Source organism: Ranitomeya variabilis, chromosome 1, assembly GCF_051348905.1.
Source record: "Ranitomeya variabilis isolate aRanVar5 chromosome 1, aRanVar5.hap1, whole genome shotgun sequence".
NCBI classification, from domain to species: Eukaryota; Metazoa; Chordata; class Amphibia; order Anura; family Dendrobatidae; genus Ranitomeya; species Ranitomeya variabilis.
The window spans coordinates 686,715,288-686,739,281 of record NC_135232.1 but is presented as its reverse complement, the minus strand read 5'-3'; the positions used below and the strand labels follow the sequence as shown (position 1 = coordinate 686,739,281).

The following is a 23,994-nucleotide window of genomic DNA, read 5'->3' as shown; positions in this document are numbered from 1 at the left end:
CCCCAGTGTATAACATCTGGCATCTTATCCCGATGTATGACATCCAGCCCCTTGCCCCCCAGTGTATAATATATGGCCCTCCGATGTATAACTTTCAGCCTCATTGCCTCCATGTATAACATCTGGCTCCTCACCCCAGTGTGTAACATCTGGCGTCTCGTCCTGGTATATGACATCCAGCCCCTTGCCCCCCAGTGTATAATATCTGGTCCCCCGATGTATAACATCCAGCCCCTCACACCGGTGTATAATATCCAGCCCCATTGCAACGAGTGTGTAACATCCGGCACCATGTCCCTGTGTATAACTTCCAGCCCCGTGCTCCCCAGTGTATTATATCTGGCTCCCCAGTGTATAACATCTGTCTCCTTGCTCCCCAATGTATAATATCTGGCTCCCCGGTGTTTATCATCCGTCTCCTTGCCCCCCAGTATGTAATATCTGGCCCAAGATGTGTAAAATCCAGCCCCATTGCTCCTCAGTGTATAATAATAATAATTTTACTTCATATAGCGCCAACATATTCCACAGCACTTTACAATTAAGCGGGAACAGGTACAAACAATAAATTCATTACAAGGTAGGACAGGCTGAACAATCTACAAGGGCATAGGGGGACACAACAGGTGAAAAGTGCTTGTTATTTCAGATCCAGAAATTGTAATAATATAAAGCTGCATAATCCGGTCATCAGTCTGTGTGTTTAAGTGCAAATATCAGGTACAGTTATCATGTACCTAAAGAGTGTGGACACAGATGCATAGGAGGGAGCAGATTCTGAATAATATTTAGAAGGAGTTAACAGGGAATAGTTAGGTTAGTGAGTTGAGGTGATAGGTTTGTTTAAAGAGATTTTTTTTAAAGCAGACATAAACATGGTGGCTAGGTAACAGTTGCATCATGTGGGGTAGTGCATTCCAAAGAACTGGCGCAGCAGATGGAGGTGTGAGGTTCGAATTATGGAGGATGTTAGGCTTAGGTCAGTGTATAACATTTGGCACCTCACCAGGCCGTCTGCCTTTACTAACGTGACAGAATGACCGGTGGTGCAGAGCTCCTTGATACCAACGCGGTCCTGTAACAGGAGCCAGAGGGGTAACAAGTCAGATCTTGACATTTCTTCCTCCTTAATCTTCCCCCATCACCAGTGAGTGATATTATTAAGAAGTGGAAGGAGTCGCACCAACTCAACCACAAAGTGGAGACCACGTAACGTTACAGAGCGGGGGAGCAGAGTATTGAGGAGCAGAGGACAGAAAAGTCTCCAAGGCTCCGCTAACTCCATAACTACAGAATCCAGGCCTTCTCTGGTATATTATCAGCACAAACACTGCACCCCCACCAGGAGCTTCATGGCTGAACAGCTGCATGCAGCTTTCCATCACAAAGCACAATGCCAGCATCAGATGGAAAGCTGCTGTGGACAGGTTGCAGGATGCAGTGACGGGAAGGAGGCAGAGCAAGAGTTAATTTTAATTAACACTGGAATACTCCTTGCAGGAAGATAAATGGTTAACAGGGGGGTAGACAGTTCAAAATGTAAATAATATGCGGGGTTAAAGAACAGTAGAAAAGGTATTAACAGTTCTTGTTGGGTCAACTTATCCTGTCAGTCGCTTCTTAGGACGTGGTGGATCACAGAGCGGGTGATGGCGCCCACAACGGCTGGAGCAGTGCTTGTCCAATGAGCTCCTGAAGGCAACGACGATACGTCTTCCGGCGGCAGCGGTTGGTCTCCGGTACCTTCCGCTGAGCCCCTAGTCCATATACTGATGTGGCCGGGAAGCGTGGGCCACTGCACTGTCTGAGCTCACCAAAGTCCGGCAGATATACACTGGGGAATCGAGGAGCAGATGGCAGTCCTGCACCCGGTCTCTCTTAGGCGGTGCGCGCACAGTATTCACAGGCCGGGAGCGTTTGGCATCTCGCTTCGTGGTGACCAACGGGCACACCGCACGCCTCTCCTCACAGTCTCTGTCAGCGGTGACGGCGATGCTTGGGAGCGGGCCTGCGCGGTACCAATACTTGCAAGCCGGAGCACTCACTTCTCTCTGCTGTGCGCTGCCTGTTGCCACCAAATCTACCTGTGTACCCTTAGCCACACCCCTTGATTTTTTCTGCAAGGTTTGGTCGGTCCCTTAAATCTGACATGGAGAAGGACTTGGGGATCCTAGTTAATGATAAACTTACCTGGAGCAGCCAGTGCCAGGCAACGGCTGCCAAGGCAAACAGTATCATGGGGTGCATTAAACGAGGTCTGGATACACATGATGAGAGCATTATACCGCCGCTGTACAAATCCCTGGTTAGACCCCACAAGGAGTACTGTGTACAATTTTGGGTACCGGTGCTCAGGTAGGATATAATGGAACTAGAGCGAGTACAAAGGAGGGCAATAAAATTAATAAAGGGGATGAGGGGACTATAATACCCAGAGAATTGGAAAATTAGGATTATTTAATTTAGAAAAAAGATGACTAAGGGGCGATCTAACAACCATTTATAAGTATATAAGAGGACAACACAAATATTTTTCAGAGGATCTGTTTATACCAAGGAAGGTGACGGTCACAAAGGGGCATTCTCTGCGTCTGGAGGAGAGAAGGTTTTTCCACCAACATAGAAGAGGATTCTTTACTGTTAGGGCAGTGAAAATCTCGAATTCCTTGCCTGAGGAGGCGGTGATGACAAACTCAGTCGAGGGGTTCAAGAGAAGCCTGGATGTCTTCCTGAAGCGCAACAATATTGTATCTTACAGTCATTAGGTTCTTTAGAAGGAAGTACATCTGGGGATTTATTCTGATGGAATATAGGCTGAATTAGATGGACAAATGTCTTTTTTCGGCCTTGCTAACTATGTTATTATGTTACTATGTAACTGATCGGTAATTAACAGACAGTGTTCATATCCAAGGTGTGCTGGGCCTACGGTCAGGTAGTCAATCATCAACACCTCTAGGGGAGCAGAATCATGATGGTTTGTGTAGGGGCCCTCTGTTCTGGGGGTTTCGCGAACTCACAGTTCCTGCATTGCCAACAAGTTTCATCTACTGCAGCTTTCAGTCGAGGATGGTAGACCTGCCACTGGAACGTCTTTTCCGGGCCAAAGTGGGCTCCTCTCTCATGCGCTTCTGTGGCTACCTCTTGGAGCAGCTTTTCCGGGAGTACCACTTGCCAGGTAACCCCCAACTCTTGTGCCAACTGCACTTTCCTATACAGCAGGCCATCTTTCAACTGGAGCCTCTCCCACTGTCGAAGAATTTGTAGGGTCCCTGGGGACAGGACGTCTCTCTCTCTTTGGCTGGGAAGTTGCTTCAAGACCACCCATTGCCTGATCTGAGATAGTTCTCTATCTTCCTGTTGAAGTCGTACCCAGTTGTCACAGGGTCGCCCCAGTGTGTGCCCTCGGGAAGCCTCTCCCATCTGTCCCTGCACTGCCGCAATCGTCCTGGTGGAGTTACGAAACTCAGGAATCTCTTCAGCCTCCAGCTCTTCATCCCGGTTAGGTCCAGGTCGTTCGTGAGTCACCCTGGATAAAGCATTATTATTATTATTATTTATTGTTATAGCGCCATTTATTCCATGGCGCTTTACATGTAAGGAGGGGTATACATAATAAAAACAAGTACAATAATCTTGAACAATACAAGTCATAACTGGTACAGGAGGAGAGAGGACCCTGCCCACGAAGGCTCACAATCTACAAGGGATGGGTGAGAATACAGTAGGCGAGGGTAGAGCTGGTCATGCAGCGGTTTGGTCGATCGGTGGTTGCATCAGCATTTGTGGTCTCTGCTCCTCTCCGATAGTTGATCTTGTATTGGTACTTGGCCATGCGAGCCACCCATCTTTGCTCCAGGGCCCCTAATTTTGCATTTTCTGGATGAACCAGAGGATTGTTATCGGTGCGCACCGAGACTTCGGATCCTGACAGGGACTCAGCAACTTCTCGATCATTGCCCACACCAACATCAGTAGTTCCAACTTGAAAGAACTCTAGTTATCTGGGTTCTGTTTGGAGTTGTGGAGGGACCGACTCGCATACGCATACACTCGCTCTCTTCCGCCCTGCATTTGCATTTGTGACAATACTGCTCCTAGTCCTTGCAGACTTCCATCAGTGTGAAGGATGAAGGGTTGGGAAAAGTCTGCATAGGCCAGCATGGGTGCCTCAGTCAGGGCCATCTTCAGGGCTCGGAAAGCTTCTTGCTGACCATCTCCCCACTGAATGGTCCGATTCTTTGCGCAGGACGGTACACCTTTTAACAACTCCAGCAGCGGTTTAATAATGCGAGTGAAGTTTTTTCCGAACCGTCGATAATACCCGGCGAGTCCCAGAAAGGTCCGGACATCTTTCACGGTCTCAGGATGATCCAGTCCTGCTGCTATCTTCTCATGCGATGGTCTCACTCCTTCAGCAGAGACGACATATCCCAAGCATTCAATCTGCTGGCAGAAGAGGTGACATTTCTGAGGTTTTACTTTCAGGCCGTGCCTCTGCAGCCGGCTCATTACTTGCTCCAGCCGTTGTAAGTGCGCCTCAAAGGTGGCTGCATAAACGATGATATCATCTAAATAAATGAGGGTAGCCTCGAAGTTCAAGTCTCCCAAAGATCTCTCCATCAATCGTTGGAAGGTCCCGGGTGTGTTGGTGAGGTCGAAAGGCATCTGGTTGAACTCGAACAACCCTATAGGCAGTATGAATGCTGTATTTGCCCGGTCATGCTCGGACATGGGCACTTGCCAATATCCACTGGCCAGATATAACGACGAGAAGTACTTCGCTTTTCCCAAAGCAGACAGTGATTCTTCAATTCTCGGTACGATTCTCTCACAGTACAAGCGTTCAGTTTCTGGTAGTCTACACAGAAGCGCAGGGTCCTGTCTTTTTTCCTTACTAGAACAATGGGCACAGCCCACAGACTTTGGCTCTCCCGGATGACTCCACTCTGTAGCATATGCACCAACAACTCTTTCACCTCCTGGTATATTTGTGGTGGGATTTGCCTGTACCGTTCCCTGATGGGAGCGGTGTTCCCTGTTGGAATCTCATGGGTGATAGCTGTGGTACATCCAAAATCATCGTCATGACGGGCAAAAACATCCTGATATCGCTCTAGCACTGCTTCAACTTGTTGTACCTGTTGTAGTGAGAGTTCCGTTAGTTCGGCCCGCATCTGCTCCAGGATTCGGCGCCCTTCCTTTGGACACGGCTAAACAAGCGCATGCGCAACTCTCCAACGTCTATGGGGTCTCCATGCATTTCTTATCGGATTTGTAATACCTCAGAGAAGGTATTTCTCTTATGGGGAGGGGGTGGAAACATGACAGAGCTCCTTGCCTCTCCATCCAGTGCCATCATAGCAATCTCTGCCTCCATCTCGGGGGTCATGGGGTGCATCCTCAACTTGCCCCGACCCGCTCAGTCCAGTCCCATAGCAGAGTGTTGCTCCCTGTAAACTTCGGGAGATTGCTCAACATTGATCCCAGCAGTATACTAGCCTTTGGGGCATCCACGACCGCTTGGTCTGGTTCCCCTGTGCCTGGGGCACCAACAACTGCTTGGTCTGTCCCCTCTGTGCCCGAAGACTGCATCTTGCCGACTACGCCAAGTGTGGACAGGTTGCAGGATGCAGTGACGGGCAGGAGGCAGAGCAAGGGTTAACAATTTTAATTAGCACTGGAATACTCCTTGCAGGAAGATAAACAGTTAACAGGGGGGTAGACAGTTCAAAATGTAAATAATATGCAGGCTTAAAGAACAGTAGAAAAGGTATTAACATTGCTTGTTGGGTCAACTTATCCTGTCAGTCGCTTCTTAGAACGTGGTGCATCACAGAGCAGGTGATGGCGTCCACAACGGCTGGAGCGGTGCTTGTCCGATGAGGTCCTGAAGGCAACGACGATCCGTCTTCCAGTGACAGCGAGTGGTCTCCGGTACCTTCCGCTGAGCCCCTAGTCCATATACTGATGTGGCCAGGGAAGCGTGGGCCACTGCACTGTCTGAGCTCATGGTCTGACAGATCTACACTGAGGCGCAGATGGCAGTCGTGCACCCTGTCTCTCTTAGGCGGCGTGCGCACAGTATTCATGGGTCCGGAGCGTTTGGCACCTCACTTTGTGGTGACCAACAGGCAGACTGCACACCTCTCCTCACAGTCTCTGTCAGCGGTAACGGCGATGCTCGGGCGCGGGCCTGCGCTGTGCCGATACTCGCGGGCCGGAGCATTCACTTATCTCTGTTGCCTGTTCCCGCCAAATCTGACTGTTTCCGCGCGTGCGCTGAGGCTGTGTACCCTTAGCCATACCCCCTGCTTTTTCCTGCAAGGTTTGGTCCAGTCCCTTAAGCTTTCCCCCGGACAACAGAGTTCCGGAACCGACACAAAACAGGTATCCACGGTACAGTCCATCTTCTTAAAATGCCATCACTGGACTCTGGAGGAAACCTGCTCTGTGCTGTGACTGATCACACTTCTTTTTCTGGCATCTGATAGACAAGTCTTGGTTTGGTGAATGGCAGAAGAATGTTACCTGCCTGACTGCATGGTGACTCTATGTGCATAGACATCCCCTTTAATACTGCCATATACAACCCACAATAAAATGCCATATACTGCTGAAAACAATCTTTTTAGAGCCCATATAAAGCTACTATTCAGTACCCCACATATAGTAGCTTTAGTTTGCTCCTGGTTCTTTGGAAACCCCTAGAAAATGGGGACTCTGTGCAACTGCTTATTTTCCCAATGTCTAGAACTGGCCGTGACCTAGGGGGCTTATATTCTGGGAAAAGCTTTGCTTTACCCAAGGCACTGAGGGTGTGATATGTTAGATAAAGTGTGCGTCACTACGTCTGATTTAGATAGTTAAAACGGATCCAGTAATATGATGTTTATGTCTGGAAATCCAAATAGAAGAGAGTGATACAATTGTGTGAAGAGCCCAATTTAATCTGGCAGGTAATGTTGGGCAATACTAACAGCACTATACCCAAAATAACTTTCATTTTAGATTAATTTGTCAGTCAGAGTAATGTATCTTGGAAACGAGGCCATTAGTCTAGCTAAAATTACAGCGGTCAGGCCTCCGGTGCTCACAAGCAGATAGTCATGAGGACCAACCGCTCCCCCATCGCGGTCCTCGAGATCAGGACTGGGGCATCTAATTTTTGCATAGATTGTATTGGAAATTTTATGCACTGCCCATCCTTATTTTAGTCATAGTTATATAAAATTGAACAGTGGGAAGATTTTGGAGAAGCAGAGATTGCTCCGATACATACCCCCGACTGACACATATAAGGAGAGCTATAAGAGTTTGGAGAGGAGGCGCAACAATAACATTAGGTTATATGCAAATCCTCAATGGAGAGATCATTACAGCATATGATCTTAGGGGGCTTTACCCTTTTACTTACCCCCATACCACCAGGGAAGTGAACGCTAGCCTATTTAAAATCCTAGACATTCAAGGAAACGGGGGTTGTAAAAGGGATGTCTGGTCTTCTGATGAAAGTCTGCAGTCACTATGTACTGCAGACATCTGAATCCCTACAGCATACTGTGTGCACAGTGTCTGGATTATCCAGCATTAACAGTGTGAGAGCAAATTGGGATCTTTCTCCTCCTGGACTGATATTTTACTCTCAATTCATGGATAAAATCAGTAAAATCTGTATTCAGTGAAGACAGATTTTCGCATAGATGAGATAGGAGATGACAGTTGGTGTTTTTAAAATGCTATGGAGAGGGGAAGAGCCAGAGGCCGACACAGACATTCCGCTGCAAGTTCTACTGAAGCATCAGGTACAGTTCTCCATAGAACTTTATGAGCACCAACTGTCATCTCAGTAATGGGAAAATCTGGAGCCCCTGAAGACACATTTTACAGGTGAATTGAGAATGTTAAAAATGTTCAATCCAGGAGAAAGAAGCGGATTTCTATCATAAGGTATATTACAAAGTAACAATCCTAAACTCACTTATTACACTTGTCTTCCATTGAATTGATTTCCATGATTGCTGTAGCCATCTGCGTCTCCACATCGACCTCTGGTTTTCCCAATATATTCTGGAGTCGACGTATCAGAAGTGTCAACTGCAGCTTCTGCGTTTTCAAGTTCTCCTCTAAGCGGCTGATTTCTGTGACTGAGGACAGGAGCTGTGCCGTTTTCCATTTCATCTCAGGCCTATCCAGAACTTCTTCTTGGCAGTTATCCAGAAGGATCACCTCCCGCTCCATCTGTAAGACACGGAAATGTGCAAAGTGTTTAGACTCCGGCAGCGTCATTAAACTTATAAACTTGGTTTTCATTCAGTGTCTTCCAGGATAAATGCCTAATAATGCTAGATTAGCCAATATGGTAGATTATAGGATTTAAAAAATGTAAGCTTGCGAGCAGGGCCCTCATTCCTCCTGGTATCTGTTTTGAACTGTGATTTCTGTTATGCTGTAATGTCTATTGTCTGTACAAGTCCCCTCTATAATTTGTAAAGCGCAGCGGAATATGTTGGCGCTATATAAATAAAAATTATTATTATTATATATAATTTAAATCTTTTTTTTTTACTGATCCCTGGAAACTGCACTGAACAGTGGCGTGCATATTGTTATGGTTGTGCTTGGTACCACACATTAATTCTGATCACTTGAAAGGGCAGAGTAATACAAAGTACAACGACACACATCTGTATGGCGCTATGCTCAGATATTTAAAAAAAATGGAAAATGGGACTTCTAGTTGCAGGCGATTAAAAGTGTGTTGGCATCTAGTTGCTCCTGTGGTGGATTTACACCACTCCATCTGACTGTTGGCATTGTGCTTAGTGATGTAAGGCTTGCATTAAGGAGACTAGAAATGTCATGAACGGACTTGTTACTCCGGTGGTTCCTATTACACGACCGCACTGGTATCAGTGAGCTCTTTGCCACCAGCCACTCTATCAAGTTAGTAATGGCAGAAGGCATGTCGAGGGGGCCAGATGTTATACACCGGGAGCAAGGGGCCAGATGTTACACACCAGGGGCGAGAGGCCAGATGTTATACACCAGGGGCCAGATGTTATACACCAGGGGCAATTGGCCAGACGTTATACACCAGGGGCGAGGGCCAGATGTTATACACCAGGGGCAATTGGCCAGATGTTATGCACCAGGGATGAGGGGCCAGATGTTATACACCAGGGGCAATTGGCCAGATGTTATGCACCAGGGATGAGGGGCCAGATGTTATACACCAGGGGCAATTGGCCAGATGTTATGCACCAGGGATGAGGGGCCAGATGTTATACACCAGGGATGAGGGGGCCAGATGTTATACACCAGAGGTCAGGGACCAGATGTTATACACCGGAGGCCGGATGTAATACAATGGTGGCAAGGGGCCGGATGTTATACACCAGATGTTATGCACCAGGGGCAATAGGTCTGGATGTTAAACACCAGGGGCAAAAGGCCAGATGTTATACACCAGGGGCAATGGGGCTGGATGTTATACACAATCTTTTGGTTTCATCTGCATCTCCATAATATATTGAAGTTTTATGCTGGAAAAAAGTTTCTGGACCATCAGGTTCTGGATTAAAGGGAAGCTAACATCTGCCATCTGACCTGCAGGAAACATGTTTTATTGCTAAAGCTGAACAGTTGGATATATAGGTTTATGAGAAAAATTCTGTATAAACTGCATTTTATCCATATAAATGATTGCTCATTCTGAGCTTAGGAGTCAAGGAGGTGTTTCTAAAAGGTGATTGGCAGTTCTCTCGGTGCACACTTATACAGGAAAGGCTGTCGATCACGGATTAGGGCCACCTATTGGACTGCTAAGCCCTGAATGAGCAGGGATTTGACTAAAATGCAACATATACAGATCTTTTTCCCCCACAAACATGGGAAGGTCCTTCTGATCTACAGCATGACGCCAAGAGATTGCACAACTTCTCTGATCAGACAGGAGCCATTTCAAAGGTATTTTACTATATAAATAAAGACTAATTTATTATTATGAGATCATTGTACTAATTAAGGAGACATTAACGAGAAAATGTGTCCACTTACCAGTTCACTAATTAATTTCCACTCTTGCTTCAATCCATCGCAGTAAAGTTCCCAGTCTCTGCAGACACCGAGGAGATGCCGCCATCTGTCCCATAATGAAGCCACCGCTCTGTCAAATAGCGAGACGTTCTTGCAGCCAACAGCACTCAGGTCTCTCCCCGCCTGACTGAGTTGCAGCAATTCTTCTTCATAAGATTTTACTTTTGCCACTAAGTTCTATAGAAACACAGAGGAACGGTTCTCACAATGACAATCTGTAGACATTAGGGTTATTAGAAAATAGCAAAGTCACAATGCAACTATTATTCAGGTTTGCTAAGAGAATCTTGGATGTATACAATGCAATATATGGCCAATTTATGCTTCTAGTAAAGGAAATCAGAGTGGACTCCTGGGTGAGCTTGTAACAAGCTTATACACAGAAATTTATTGCAAAATGACAAAGTTGTTGCATTTAACCTGGGGATTAATAAAGTCATGGATGAAAGGAAGTGGCTTTTGGAGTATATAGCAGCTGCAGGCTTATACCGTGGAAGCATGTTTTGAGCAGAAAGTAGATGGCGCTGTGCTAACCATTATATCTTGTTGATAAGTGTAGTTCATCTCTAGACTGTATTGTATGACCTCTCAGTTTTGTGTCAGTCAGTTCTTTCTTGTAATCCTCCATGTTGTTGTTGATGATGAAGATAATGGCTACTGCAAGTCTCAAGCAAAACAGTGTTGGATTTTGTCTATTCTGCTGAAAGCTGAAATCCGCAATAGGGGCATGATGAAAGCATAGTGGTACGTTCATATGTTCTGGATCCTACATCAAAAACTAGTACAACCTAGTACATGTAAATCTGTGAGTTTCAATTTGAGGTCTACAAAAACTTAGGGTATGTGTCCACGTTCAGGATTGCATCAGGATTTGGTCAGGATTTTTCATCAGTATTTGTAAGCCAAAACCAGGAGTGGGTGATAAATACAGAAGTGGTGCATATGTTTCTATTACACTTTTCCTCTAATTGTTCCACTCCTGGTTTTGGCTTACAAATACTGATGAAAAATCCTGACCAAATCCTGATGCAATCCTGAACGTGGACACATACCCTTATTGTAATTTGGTGCTTTTTGGACCACACTGTACTACTTTTTTCAAAAATTTTAAAGCCCTACATGGGATAATGTACTAGTAAGATTTACTATTTAGCCATCGTTCAAAAAAAAAAAATCACCCCCTGCATAGGTGTTGTCCTATCTTCCAAGTGCTCATTTTCCCACCATCGGTCAGCTGCATTTACCTCGAGGAATGTGCATGTGGCCACTCGTTTGCGCCTCTGTGATGCCCTTATATTCTCAATTATATCCTAATTGATTGCCCAGAAGAGAATCCTTTTAAAAAAGGAGGCTTGGGCTAAACTTTTTTTTTGCACAAAATTTTGCTTGGAAGAGAAGATGCAAAACATTGTTATTGAAGTTGCGAAACGTCGTCATGAATGATTTACTAAAGCCACACTCCACGGAAGCTAAGGGGAACCAACATCCTATTAGACCTTGTTCACACTACTTTACACTTCAGCCCTAGAAAAACTGCCCAATGTATGAATAGGATCCCAATATAATGGATGGATGCCAAAAGAGTGTTCTGTTAGCATCAGCCACGCATTTTCTACAGTCCAGGAAGTGTATTTGCTGCGGCTTCCTACTTTTGCCATTATGCATCTTCACAGTAGTGGATGTTGGAGATCTATCTCGGAGGTAAAAATGTCCAATATTTGCATTCGATAAAGACGTCAAATGTGAAACAATCAGAGCTTTTACTGTATGGAGTTAAATTTGTGTTTGGGTCATACTAGGGGCTTCCATAACTGGTGAAAGAGAGAACATGAAGACACTGCCCCAAAGGTGGTCAGAACTGAGCTGGGGGGTTCGCAGGGCGAGTACTTGTATATATCGGACTTCTAGAACTGCTTGACCAACTGGTCATAAAAGTCTTATTGATAGGATAACACCCCTCAAACCCAAATTTGTCTTCGTAAAAAATCCAAACAGTGAATTATCGATGACTTTGGTAGAGAACTTACCTTGCTTTTTTCCCACTGGGCCAAAGCGGCTTTGTAAGATGTTGGCTTCTGAGAAAAGGAATCTCCGGTAACGTCTTCCATTTCTTCAAGGCGCCGTAATATTTTCTGCTTATGACTTTTGAAGAATAGGAACTTTTCATGGTGTCTAGAAAATAATCGAGGATAAATTGAATCTATGAATTGAGTGTGATAAGTTAGCTCCATGTGCCATCACCCGTCGGTCTGTAGCCTTGAGAGAAATAAAGGCCATTTTGTAATCCTATTCAATTTATAGCAAGGGCCAGAGATGAGGAAGAAATGCAGGCATATGTTACAACATTGGGGTAAGTGGGGGCTTTATGGAATAATGGTGCAGCACTAGTGTGGACATTCTGGGGGAATGCTGACAGCTTTGAAAGAATTCTGAATGCAACCTCTCGCTGGACTCCTAAGCATAGAAAGAGCAGGGAATTATCCCCTTAGTGACAGAACCAATTTGGTACTTAAGGATGTGTTATTTGAGCACTGTGTAGCTTGGACACCTGCTCGTCATGCTTAAAACATATTGCTAAACTTTTACCACTTATCTCAACGTATCCTCTACTTGCATTATAACTAAAATATCACAAGTTCCATAGCTCAACATTGTGACAAAGGTCCAATAGAGAATGAAACGAATAGAAATGTGTATACTCTTCCTCCCTGCCATTTACACGCAGGATCTGCCCCGTTCTCATGACGGCTGTGAGTCCCAATGGGATCTATCAATAGGGACAGATAAAACTGCATGTACAGGTGACAGGATCTCTTTAAATGAAATGGCTTATCAGAAAACAACCTACTGTTTGAATCAGGTTTTTGCGAAATGTGTATTTTTGACAGCTTTTAGTAATATATATTTTTTCCATTTCACGATCATTATTAAAAAAAACTAATTGGAAATAATACAAATTTTCAAACTTGTTATTAGGGCTTTTATAGATTTACACTTCCTGTTTCAGGAAATTCACATGTACATTAACAGCAATGAACAGACACTGATCCTATCTTTTGTATTAAAGCATCTAATGTGCGTGTGCAAAGGTCATTGCACAGGGTCAGCTGTGACATCGCCTATTGTGATTGGTGGATCCTGTGTTATCAGCTGTGTATAGAGGTGTTATCAGTCATTGCAATCTTGCCTCTGATGATCATAAGCCTGCTGGAAATGTTCCCTTAAAGGACAGGACGTAGGAGTCTAAAAAAAGTCTAGAGTCTACTTGCATTATGACTAAAATGTCACATGTTCCATAGCTCAACATTGTGACAAAGGTCATGATGTGAAATTTAAAAAAACATAAGACCGATATCAAAAATTGAGTATATTCACATTGTTTATTATCCTAATTTTTCTCACAATGCCAAGTTACCTGTAGCCACCAGGAATGGGAGAACTTAATACTGGTTTGCTCCGCCAACTCCTTGGGTTGATCACCCACCCCTCTATTTGCAAACATTGTAAGATCTTTGGAGAGGAGAGCCAATCATAGGTTCTCACCACCCTCTAAATGTGATGGTTCTATGTTATCTACATCATTAGAGTACATCCTCCTGTGATGATACAAACCTGGTCAATTCGGATTGTTTTCTTTTGAACATCTCAGCCAATACCGCATTCTTGCCGGAGATCTGATTCTCCAGGCCATCCAGTTTTTCTTGATCCTGTCTATTACAATTGCATTTCAGCTGCTTCACGAGATTATGGATTTCCGACAGAGCAATATTTATTCTTTCTCTTTCCGAATTAAGGATGGACACCTGATCCTCTCCATCACTAAAATCCACTGGATTTTCTAGCAGTGTTTCTTCATGTTGTCTGAAAAGTTCTGTAAGTTTGGTAAGGGTTTGCTGAAGATCTTGAAAGATGCTGAACGTTTTCTCAACTGTGGTCTGATAAAATAAAGCCAACATTATGATGGTCCGTTCTTAAATGAGACTCAATGATCAATACAAAATACACAAAATGAATAAAAAAATGGCAAAACTGTAAAGCCAAATGCTTCATACAATCTCCAGACGCTAAAAACTACGAAATTTCAGAGGGATATAAGCGATAAGCAGACCAACACTGTATACAGATGGAACCGTAAAGCACGTCAAATAAGACGAGGACCTAGGAGAAGGTCTGGATCAAAATCTATATCTATGACATCCTATGCATCTAGTGAAGATTCTTCTAAGCCAACTATGGCAGTGTCAGAACCCATAAATATGTTCCCCAATAAGGAAACCCAGGTGACCAAACGAAAGATCACACAACTAAACAAACAGGATAAGAGAAATAAAAACACTCATCTTCAGGTAATCAACCTATCTAATCACATACTTACTCCACCACAGATTGAGGTTCTTTCTAAAGGTCTAACCTTTTCCCCTGTAAATAATTATGACTCTTTTACAGCTATAAAGGATCTCTTTCTCTTTTCGAGAAAGTTGATCCTTAGAAAATTACACACGAAGGGTATGGGTGAACAATCTAACACTGACCAAGCAGAAGAAGAAGCCTTAAATGCCCTTGAGGAATTACTAAACGAACAGGAACCCACTGGTTCAGGTATGTTCCCTCACTCTATATATCCACGGTCCACCCGTTTCCCCCCTTTGTCAGCCTGCCCAGCAGTTGATATTTTCACTAGACTGGTCATGGACAACTTTAGACGTATATCAGAAACATGGGGCAATGACAATCTCACCAACCTACAACGCAGGGCCCTAAATGAATTAAAGAACTATAATGATATAGTTATCAAGCCGGCTGACAAAGGGGGAAACATAGTCATCTGGCCACAACATCTATATGAGAGAGAGGCATCCAGGCAGTTAAAAGATAAAAAAACCTATCAACGCTTGGACCATAATCCCCTATCGACTTTTTCCACTGAATTAGAAATGGTCCTATACCAGGCATTTGAGAAGGGGATTATCCCCAAAAAGGTTTTGGAGGGACTATTAACTAAATTCCCAAGGATCCCCACTATATATTTTATACCAAAGATCCATAAGGACCCCTCCGACCCACCTGGTCGACCCATTGTGTCGGGCATAGGAGGGCTATGTGAACCTGTATGCAAATTTATAGATTATTACCTGAGACCGCTTGTGGAATCTCTGCCCTCCTATGCCCGGGATACAATGGATGTCCTTGCCAGAATTGATGGCATGTCACTTGATCAAGACATGATACTGGTTACTGCTGATGTGGAGTCGCTGTACACGTGCATCCGGCATCACGATGGTCTTGAGGCCTGTCGCTTTTTCCTCTCCAATAGTAACTGGGATGGCCCCTTGTGTGACCTCATCCTTGAATTGCTGCAGTTTGTTCTGTCCCATAATTTTTTTGTTTTTCGTGACATCTTCTACCTTCAGAAGTGCGGCACTGCCATGGGGGCGGCCTGTGCGCCTTCTTTCGCTAACCTCTTTCTGGGGTTCTGGGAGAGGGGCGTTATCGGCGGGGAGGGCGCCCAGGCTGCGGACCATGTGCAGTGCTGGCTAAGGTACATTGATGATTTATTTATTGTTTGGCAAGGTAATGAACAGCAGCTGCAGCTCTTCATGGATGGCTTGAATATAAATGTCTTTAACATCAAATTGACTTATAAATATAGCAGGACCGAGGTGGATTTCCTTGACATCAAGATTTTTACCAATGCACATCTACAATTGGTGACCGATGTGTATCGGAAGCCCACCTCGGTCAATGCTTTGCTACATGCTAAATCCAGCCATCCGGGGAGCACTATAAGGGCCATCCCGGTGGGACAGTTTTTACGGATAAGACGAATTTGCTCTACCGAGGAGGGGTTTGAGCGGCAGGCCGCGGACCTGACTGATAGGTTCCGGGTGCGCGGGTACAGCGGCAGAAGCATCAGAAGGGGCTATGTGCGGGCCAAAAAAAGCAATCGTGCTGCGCTTTTGCATTCTCAGGCAAGGACGAAAGACGGACAGGATCACATTAGGTTCATCTCTACCTACAATGGACGATGGGGCCAAATGAGGGAATGCCTCCAGCGACATTGGAATGTCCTACATACTGATCCAGTCTTGGCCAAATGTCTGACAGAAAATCCCCTCATGACGGCTAGACGGAGCCGGAATCTGGCCGATATCCTAGTCCGAAGTCACTATGTTCCGGTGACCAAGAGCTTTTTTACATCCCGAGGCCCCCCACAGGGCTGTTTCCCATGTGGGACATGTGTGGCCTGTAAAAACACTCTGAGAATAGCCAACTTCTCTTCAGTAGACGGTGCAAAAAATTTCTCCATCAAACAGTATATCACATGTGCCACTACTCAGGTGATATACTATGCGACATGTGGATGCCCCAAAATCTATATTGGTTTGACATCGCGCCAATTGAGAATACGCACAAGGGAACATGTACGAGATATCCAGGCAGCGGCAAATGTCGCTGACCTGACAATATTGAAGACAATTCCCAGGCATTACAAACTATTCCATCAGTGCAATCCTAAATCATTCATGGTGAGGGGCATCCAGCATGTCCAGTGTGGTATCCGTGGTGGAGACATTAAACGTCTATTAGCCCAAAAGGAATGTAGATGGATCACCATTCTGGGGACAATGTCCCCGAATGGATTAAACGAGTCACAAGGGTTCGCCTCATTCCTGTAACCAGGGTTCTTCTGTGTTTGCCCGCATGTGTCCCTGTCGCCGTCCTGTCACTGATTTGATTTTATGGCTATTTTATTCATTTTATTTGTTCGTTTCTATTCACTGTGTTGTCTTTTTCTTTTTGAATTCAAGTGATGAATTTTATCTGCTTCGTATATGACAACAAATGGCATCACTTGGATGGAAGAAAATTGTTCCCCTTTTTTCCATCATTGGAATTTGTGCTGGAATTATGTCATCTACTAGGAAAATCTACTCACCTGGTGCTATATGTGGAGGGAAGAAATGGTCTACATCCTTATTTGATGAATTTTATCTGTTTCGTATATGACTACAAATGGCATCACTCGGATGGAAGAAGAGTGCTCCCCGTTTTTTCAGCATTGGGATTTGTGCTGGAATCATGCCATGTATTAGGAAAATCTACTTACCTGGTGCCATATGTGGAGGGAAGAAATGGACTACATCCTAATGTGATGACCTTTATCTGTTCCGCATATGACTACATATGGCATTACTTGGATGGAAGAAAAGTGCTCCTCTTTTTTCCATCATCGGAAATTGTGCTGGAATTATGCCATCTATTAGGAAAATCTATTCACCCGATGCTATATGTGGTGGGAAGAAACGGACTACATCTCCACTATAATATTTATAATATACAGCTTATGTTCCCTATTGTTCCTCCGCTTTTCCCCTTTCCCCCTCCCTTCCCCCTTCCCCCCTTCTTTTCTCCCATTGGGTGTCAGTTTTAATGGGTGTCATTTTTCGGATTCAATACATATTATATGGTTGTATCTGCAGCACGGAAAAAAGCACTTGCTGGTTGCAGTATAAACGCCGATATATTATCTCTTTATAGCCCTGGTGCAGTCTGACGCGCACGGTACCTTTTCACTGTCTGCTAACATGCCGTGGGACGGTGCCGACTTCCGTGTACCGGGTTGCTTGGTGACGGCCAGGCGCCGGCCGCCCCATGTGACCTGGGTCCGGATTCTTGGTGCCGCTGTGCGGTGATGGGCAGCGATGCGATGGTGCGCGCCCAGCTTATTCCTATTGGTGCCTTCTGACCATGTGATCAGTTCGGACGCATATAAATACTGAGACACTTTCTAGTAATAGCCACGCCCCCTGAGGAAGGTCATTCGTACTGAAACGTACGTCGGGGAGAGTCCCAGCCGCCCTGCACTACACCATGACGGGTAATGTTATGTGACTTCACATGTATATTTATTATCTTTCTTTGTCAGCTGATATACTTTTGCCGCTGGAGTTTGTTAGTTTGGTACACTTCAATGGGTGGATATGCTTTATAAATCAGCCGCTGGTAGCTGGTTGCACCTGTGAGCCTGATTATGACAGTTACTCTGTCCACCCTAAGCTATACTAACTAGTCACTATCCAGTGTTCTGTTTTTCTCTTTATGTGACAATTAAGATTTTACATCCCTAGTTGTGCTGCAGGTCCGCTGGCACTCACTATCTTGGGCGATATTTTGTCACTAACCCAATATACATTTACTGGCCTATTTTTGATTGCTCTATACGTTGCTTCTTTTAAACATAATTTTTGTATGGTGTGTTTAATTTGTATTTAATAAAATTTGGTATCTATTTTCTATTTATCTAGCTATGACTCTTTTCCTTTTTTTGTATAATATGCAGCTCCTGAGTCGCTTATGTTCACAATATGCAATTGGCATATAGATGTTAGGTAGACATCGCAATATATATGGTAAATTATGATTTGGAGAAGTTTTTTTCTATACAATCTCCAGATTTGACCAATGGATTGGGACCCTATTTTGAATTTAACGATATGCAATTTCAGTTCTGGTAATATCAAAGAAAAAACGGCACATAAATGTACGGTAAATTATTTGGGAGATAATTTAATAATAAGGACTCATGGACATGCTGCAGCCCAGTACCAATGAGATGTGGGCACTCTGTGTACCACTATAAGGTACCTTCACGTTCAACAAGTACCATAGTGCAGAGTTAGGCTACTTTCACACTAGCGTCGGGCTCGGCCGCACAACGGGGGCAGCGGATGCATTTTTCCCACGCATCCGCTGCCCCATTGTGAGGTGCGGGGAAGTGCGGGGAGGTGTGGGCGGAGTTCCGGCCGCGCATGCGCGGTCGGAAAAAGCGGACCGTCGGGAGCAAAAAACGTTACATGTAACGTTTTTTTTTCCCGACGGTCCGCTACCACACGCCCAAGCGTCGCAAAACGGACGCGACGTTTGGCAATGCGTCGCAAATGCGTCGCTAATGCGTCGCTAATGTTAGTCTATGACGAAAAAACGCATCCAGCAAGAACTTTTGCTGGATGCGTATTTTCGGCAAAACGACGCATTTGCGACGTATTGCAGTTAACGCTAGTGTGAAACTAGCCTTATTGTCTTTATCCACATTTTTTAATACCACTAGCTCAGAAAAGCAAAGAGGTAACCAAAAAACATATCAAACCACCATGCACCATCTTAGTCTTGGCCTTCCAAGTCGTTCATCTTACACAACGCGCAGGTAAAGTAAGAAAATGCACCATGAATTGATCGGAGGCTGAAATATAATTGGCGTATCTTGTGCAGCCGCAAAGGGACCCAAGAAGTAAGGGGGTCTACTACTATCTCTATAACAGGTGAAATTGTACATTATCAGATTGGAATGCAAAGGACCGTATAATGGACTTTCACAGGGGCCCTGCTCCATCTTGGAATGCCAACTTTTGGGCAAGGGTAACAAACTAAACTGCCCCTTTTGAGTAAGGGTCGTGAGATATCTGGGACAACTGGCAACTATAGTATTGACCACCTATGTCTGAGCATGCTTAGGTGTTTAACAATGCATATATACAATAAGTACAAAAAAAAACATGCACCCTATGGATCCCGAATCACTACTAAATCAGGCACACAAAATATATAGAAACAAACTTACATTATGCTGAGCGATTGTGTGGCTGACTTGTTTTCCGATGTCCTTTACGTCATTAAATTGCCCAATCAGTTCATCTGTAGATGCCTGAGAAGAAATGGCCCTCGTGGCCTTTAATTCAGATTTGCATAGTTCATTCAAAGCTTCAAGCCTTAGAAGTTGCTCTTGGATCTCATAGCTGTCCAAATTAACTGCACATGGCTGCGTAAGACCTTGATTCATTTTTCGTAAATTGCCCAAAGTTTGTTCCAGCCGATACTGAATACTTTTTTCCATTGTGAGAAAAAAAGTTATCAACTGACTGAGAGACTGGTGTAATTGATCCATACTTTCAGCTAAGACTCTTACGGTGAGCTCTTCATCATGGAAAACATCATGGCCATCATGTTTCTCGTGTAACAAGCTCAGCGCTTCGGCGACCAATATTTTAATTTTCATTATTTTTTTACATAAAACTTGAGCCTCTATAATATCAAAATGAGTTCTTAGGGCTGAAGCTTGTCTTTGTACTGAAAAACTCATCACTTTGGCTTCTTCTAAAAGCTCTTCGTATCGTTCTTTTACAGGTTCGTAATGACCATAGTGACCGCTTTTCTGCATCGGGAAACGTAGACATTTGTTCCGTAGATTATCAACAGTTAAACCATCCCAGTAAAGTCCGCTATCTTCAAACAAGTCCTTATACCGTAATATCTCCGACAAGAGAACTTGAGATGATGAGGCAGCATTTTGGGAAACTTGAAATTTCTTTTCAAAACCTTCCCCGTCTTGAATTTCAGCCTCATCGTGAATCTTGGGTTCAATAGGCTGCAATGAGCTCAATTCCCGACTAAGAGAAGTTGTTCTTTCTTGAAACTCGTTAGAAATTCTTAGCAATTTTTCAGTCTGCAAAAACTTCTTTTCTTCTAATGTCCGAATTCTTCTTGCTATGGACTTAAGGCTTCTTAATATGTCATTTAAATATAACTGCTCGGAAATTTTAAGTTCCCTATGATAGCTTTGGCTGTTCCCAAGAAGTGTCAAGACAAGACCTTCAATTTTCTCCAACTCCGTAGTCTTGGCCTTCAGGCAATTTAGCTGTTCACATAACTCAGCCGCAGTAAATATTCCTCTTTTCACCGGAGTTGCTTCTTTTTCTAGACGATGCAGTAATTCTTTCAGCTTTTCAATTTCCAAAAAAAGTGCTCTCCTCTTTTCCAGCCCGGATTCGAGCTTTTGTAATCGGTCAACTGATTGTATAATCTGCTCCTGATATAATTCCTGCAATTGTTGGAAAAATGAGCACATATCTTTGTAGACTGCTGGATCGATCCCTTGTGATATGTGTTTTGACTCCTCAATAACAGAGTTGACAGCAGAATCCCTGTCCAAAATTTCTTGATGCAAGTTTTTAGAAGTTGTGATCTGCTGCTCTACATCTTCTGGAAAAAGAGCAATTGACTGATCAAACGTCATCTTATTTTGCAATTTCTTGACCCTTATGTGTGAGTCATATAAAGGTTTCAGAAACGAGTACTGATCTAGCAAGGCATCTGGTGTTTGACATCGAGTTAACTGTTGGTCCTTCACTCGTTCTTCTAAACTTTCTAAAGAACTTTGCAGCTTTTCCAATGAGCTTTCCAGAATTTTAGGCTCATTGCCTCCCCAAGATCTCTTAATTTGCGAGTCACAGGCGTTCCTTAATAAGGAAATCAAATGTTTGATGGCTTCTACATCTGCCGTGAGAAGTAAAGAGGATTTCACTAGGTCTTCTGGAGAAGGAGTTGGTTGATCAAGCAAGTCTTGTGTGACACCAATGATACTTTGCAGGTCGTCAACTTTCTGCTGAAGAAATTGAAATTCCGCAGCTTCTTTTACGAGTCGGTCTAGTTCTCTGTGAACGCTGTCTTCTAGTTGTTCCCAGAAGGCTTCAAGTTGACTGATATCTACATTTTTTTCCTCCTTGTCTTTGCATATTATTCTGCAGACCCCAAGTTTTGACTGCAGCGTTTTTAACACCGTTAAGGTTTTTTTTCCTTTTGCTAGTTTGTCAAGGAAATACTTCAATTTATCCAGATGACTTTGGTGACTTTCAGCAGATGACCTGAAACGGAAAGATGACTGGAGTCAAATAAAACCCTATCATAAAAGAATTTCAATAAAACAAAAAACATACATAACATTACTATGGCCCTCTTATAACTAGGCAGGTATATTTGTTTTGTCAGGACTTTCTCATTTTTTGATAATTATGGATTTGTCTGGCAGATTGGGGTCAACAGTTTTGTCCATATTGGTGTCCATGGTCCCTTTTGCAAGAACAATATGTGGACACCTGGCTCTCTAATAGTTTATCATGATGCACTTCACTCTTTTGCTCACTAAGAATCCACCATAATTCATTAGCTTAGATAATTACACATGTGAAGCTGCACTTCGGGTGGCAGTGGGCCCCTTACCTATGGGCTCCCTGTGTCATGCACAAGTTGCATATATGATATGTTTGACCCTTACGGTGTCAAGGAGCCAGGTTTATAAACGTGTCCGTTAGCTACTATGGTAAATTCACCCAAAGACTTTATATTGCATGTAACGTCACCACAGCGGCAGAAGACTTCTATTGTTTTGAGTTTCCTCAAAATAAGTGGAGAACCCCTTTGCATTGATTTATAGAAGGTGCAGGGTCACTAACTCACACATCGTAACATCTTGTCTACACATTCTTAAAACAAGCTTTCTTCCAGCTCGGATGTATTGTGGTGACTACAGTGGCCACTGATTATCTGCAGCGGTCACATGACACTCCCACTGGAAGGAGAAGCCAGGAGAACTGCGGGTAATACAGTGCAGAGTAGAAAGGAGCGATGCTGGTCTGGTAAGTTAATATTGACCTATTTATTATTATTTTCCCATAACCCTGAGCCTATTTAGAATGTTCTTTAACATAGTGGACGACCCGTTCAAAGGCATTCTCTGTTTTGGATAATTCTTACTTATAAGTTTGGTCGTCTTATAACAAATTAATAGGAAAATGCCCCTCTGATGGGTCTGCCAGGAGTTAGCTGTAATTCTAAAGTCTTTCATTTCCCTGCAGCGCCTCCACAGGAGAAAGTAAGAATTGCACATTAGTCACTCAACTCAAATGGATATCTACATAATGAAAGACAGGACAGGTCTTCCAGAGTAAGAGAAACGCCTTGCAACTGTCCTGCACCCTGGGCAAAAGATGAGGATCCTGACCCCCAATATTAACTCAAAATTTCCTAATAGTTTATATGAAAAAGAGTTTTATAAACCGGACCAACCCTTTAAATTACACGCGTGACATGAATCTTTGGTGCTTTCTTGCAGCTCCATTTTCTGCTTTTTCTAAAAAGCTTGAAGATACCAAATTGTAGATTTGTCTCACAGTGATAAATATGTAATGTCACTTGTATTTTCCATTACATGAATATGCAATCAACCATTCTCCTACCCAGGCTAAAGCCTGTTGAATAACAGCCAAATCTATTCAATAAAATGATAAATTAGGATTTGGAGTCTTACATTTTTAGATTTTCCTTCTCTTTGGTCAGCATTTGGTATGTCCGTCTGGCTGCACTTAGAGCATCTTGAAAGTTCATAGATTCTTCAAAAAGTTTTTGCTTTTCAGTTTTTAGTGCCAGCAGTGTCATCCGGAGATCTTCATGGTCAGAACTTTGGGCATTTTCATCTCGTGTCTCCAATTGTAACCAAGAATCATGTTGTTCCGGAATATCCTTACAAACCTTCTAAAAAAAAACAAACAGACAAGATTTAGAAATTAATTTCTTACTTAAACAGACTGCATAGTGCCCTTTATCTGTGCAATGATTGGTGAGAAATGTTGCTACACGCCGGCCGGAACAATAGCCAAAGCAAATGTTGGACACCCAGCAGGTATTTTTCACATGTTATAGTCTATTTATTATTTATTATGCTTTTCTTATATGGAGCCAATAAGTCAGCAGTGCTTTATATATATTGCCATTAGTGATGAGCGAATATACTCGTTGCTCGGGTTTTCTCGAGCATGCTCGGGTGACCTCCGAGTATTTGTTAGTGTTCGGAGATTACGTTTTCATCGCCGCAGCTGAATGATTTACAGCTTGATTACATGTGGGGATTCCCTAGCAACCAGGCAACCCCCACATGTACTCTGTCTAGTAGCTGTAAATCATTCAGGTGAGGCGATGAAAACTAAATCTCCGAACACTAACAAATACTCGGAGATCACCCGAGCGTGCTCAGGAAAACCCGAGCAATGAGTATACTCGCTCATT

At 43.7% G+C, this 23,994-nt stretch overlaps 1 protein-coding gene across 2 annotated transcripts in view; it reads right to left on the bottom strand.

The window, feature by feature from the left end:
* Positions 1–23,994, bottom strand: part of SYNE2 (spectrin repeat containing nuclear envelope protein 2) — a 424,330-nt gene that overhangs the window by 180,698 nt on the left and 219,638 nt on the right. For both annotated transcript variants that reach the window (XM_077265969.1, XM_077265976.1), the window contains exons 48-53: positions 23,240–23,463; positions 19,718–21,797; positions 13,711–14,033; positions 12,126–12,270; positions 10,060–10,275; positions 7,982–8,241 (exon numbers count right to left, since the gene is read on the bottom strand). In XM_077265969.1, the coding sequence (XP_077122084.1) occupies positions 7,982–8,241; positions 10,060–10,275; positions 12,126–12,270; positions 13,711–14,033; positions 19,718–21,797; positions 23,240–23,463 (3,248 nt within the window). The remainder of the gene's footprint in view (positions 1–7,981; positions 8,242–10,059; positions 10,276–12,125; positions 12,271–13,710; positions 14,034–19,717; positions 21,798–23,239; positions 23,464–23,994) is intronic.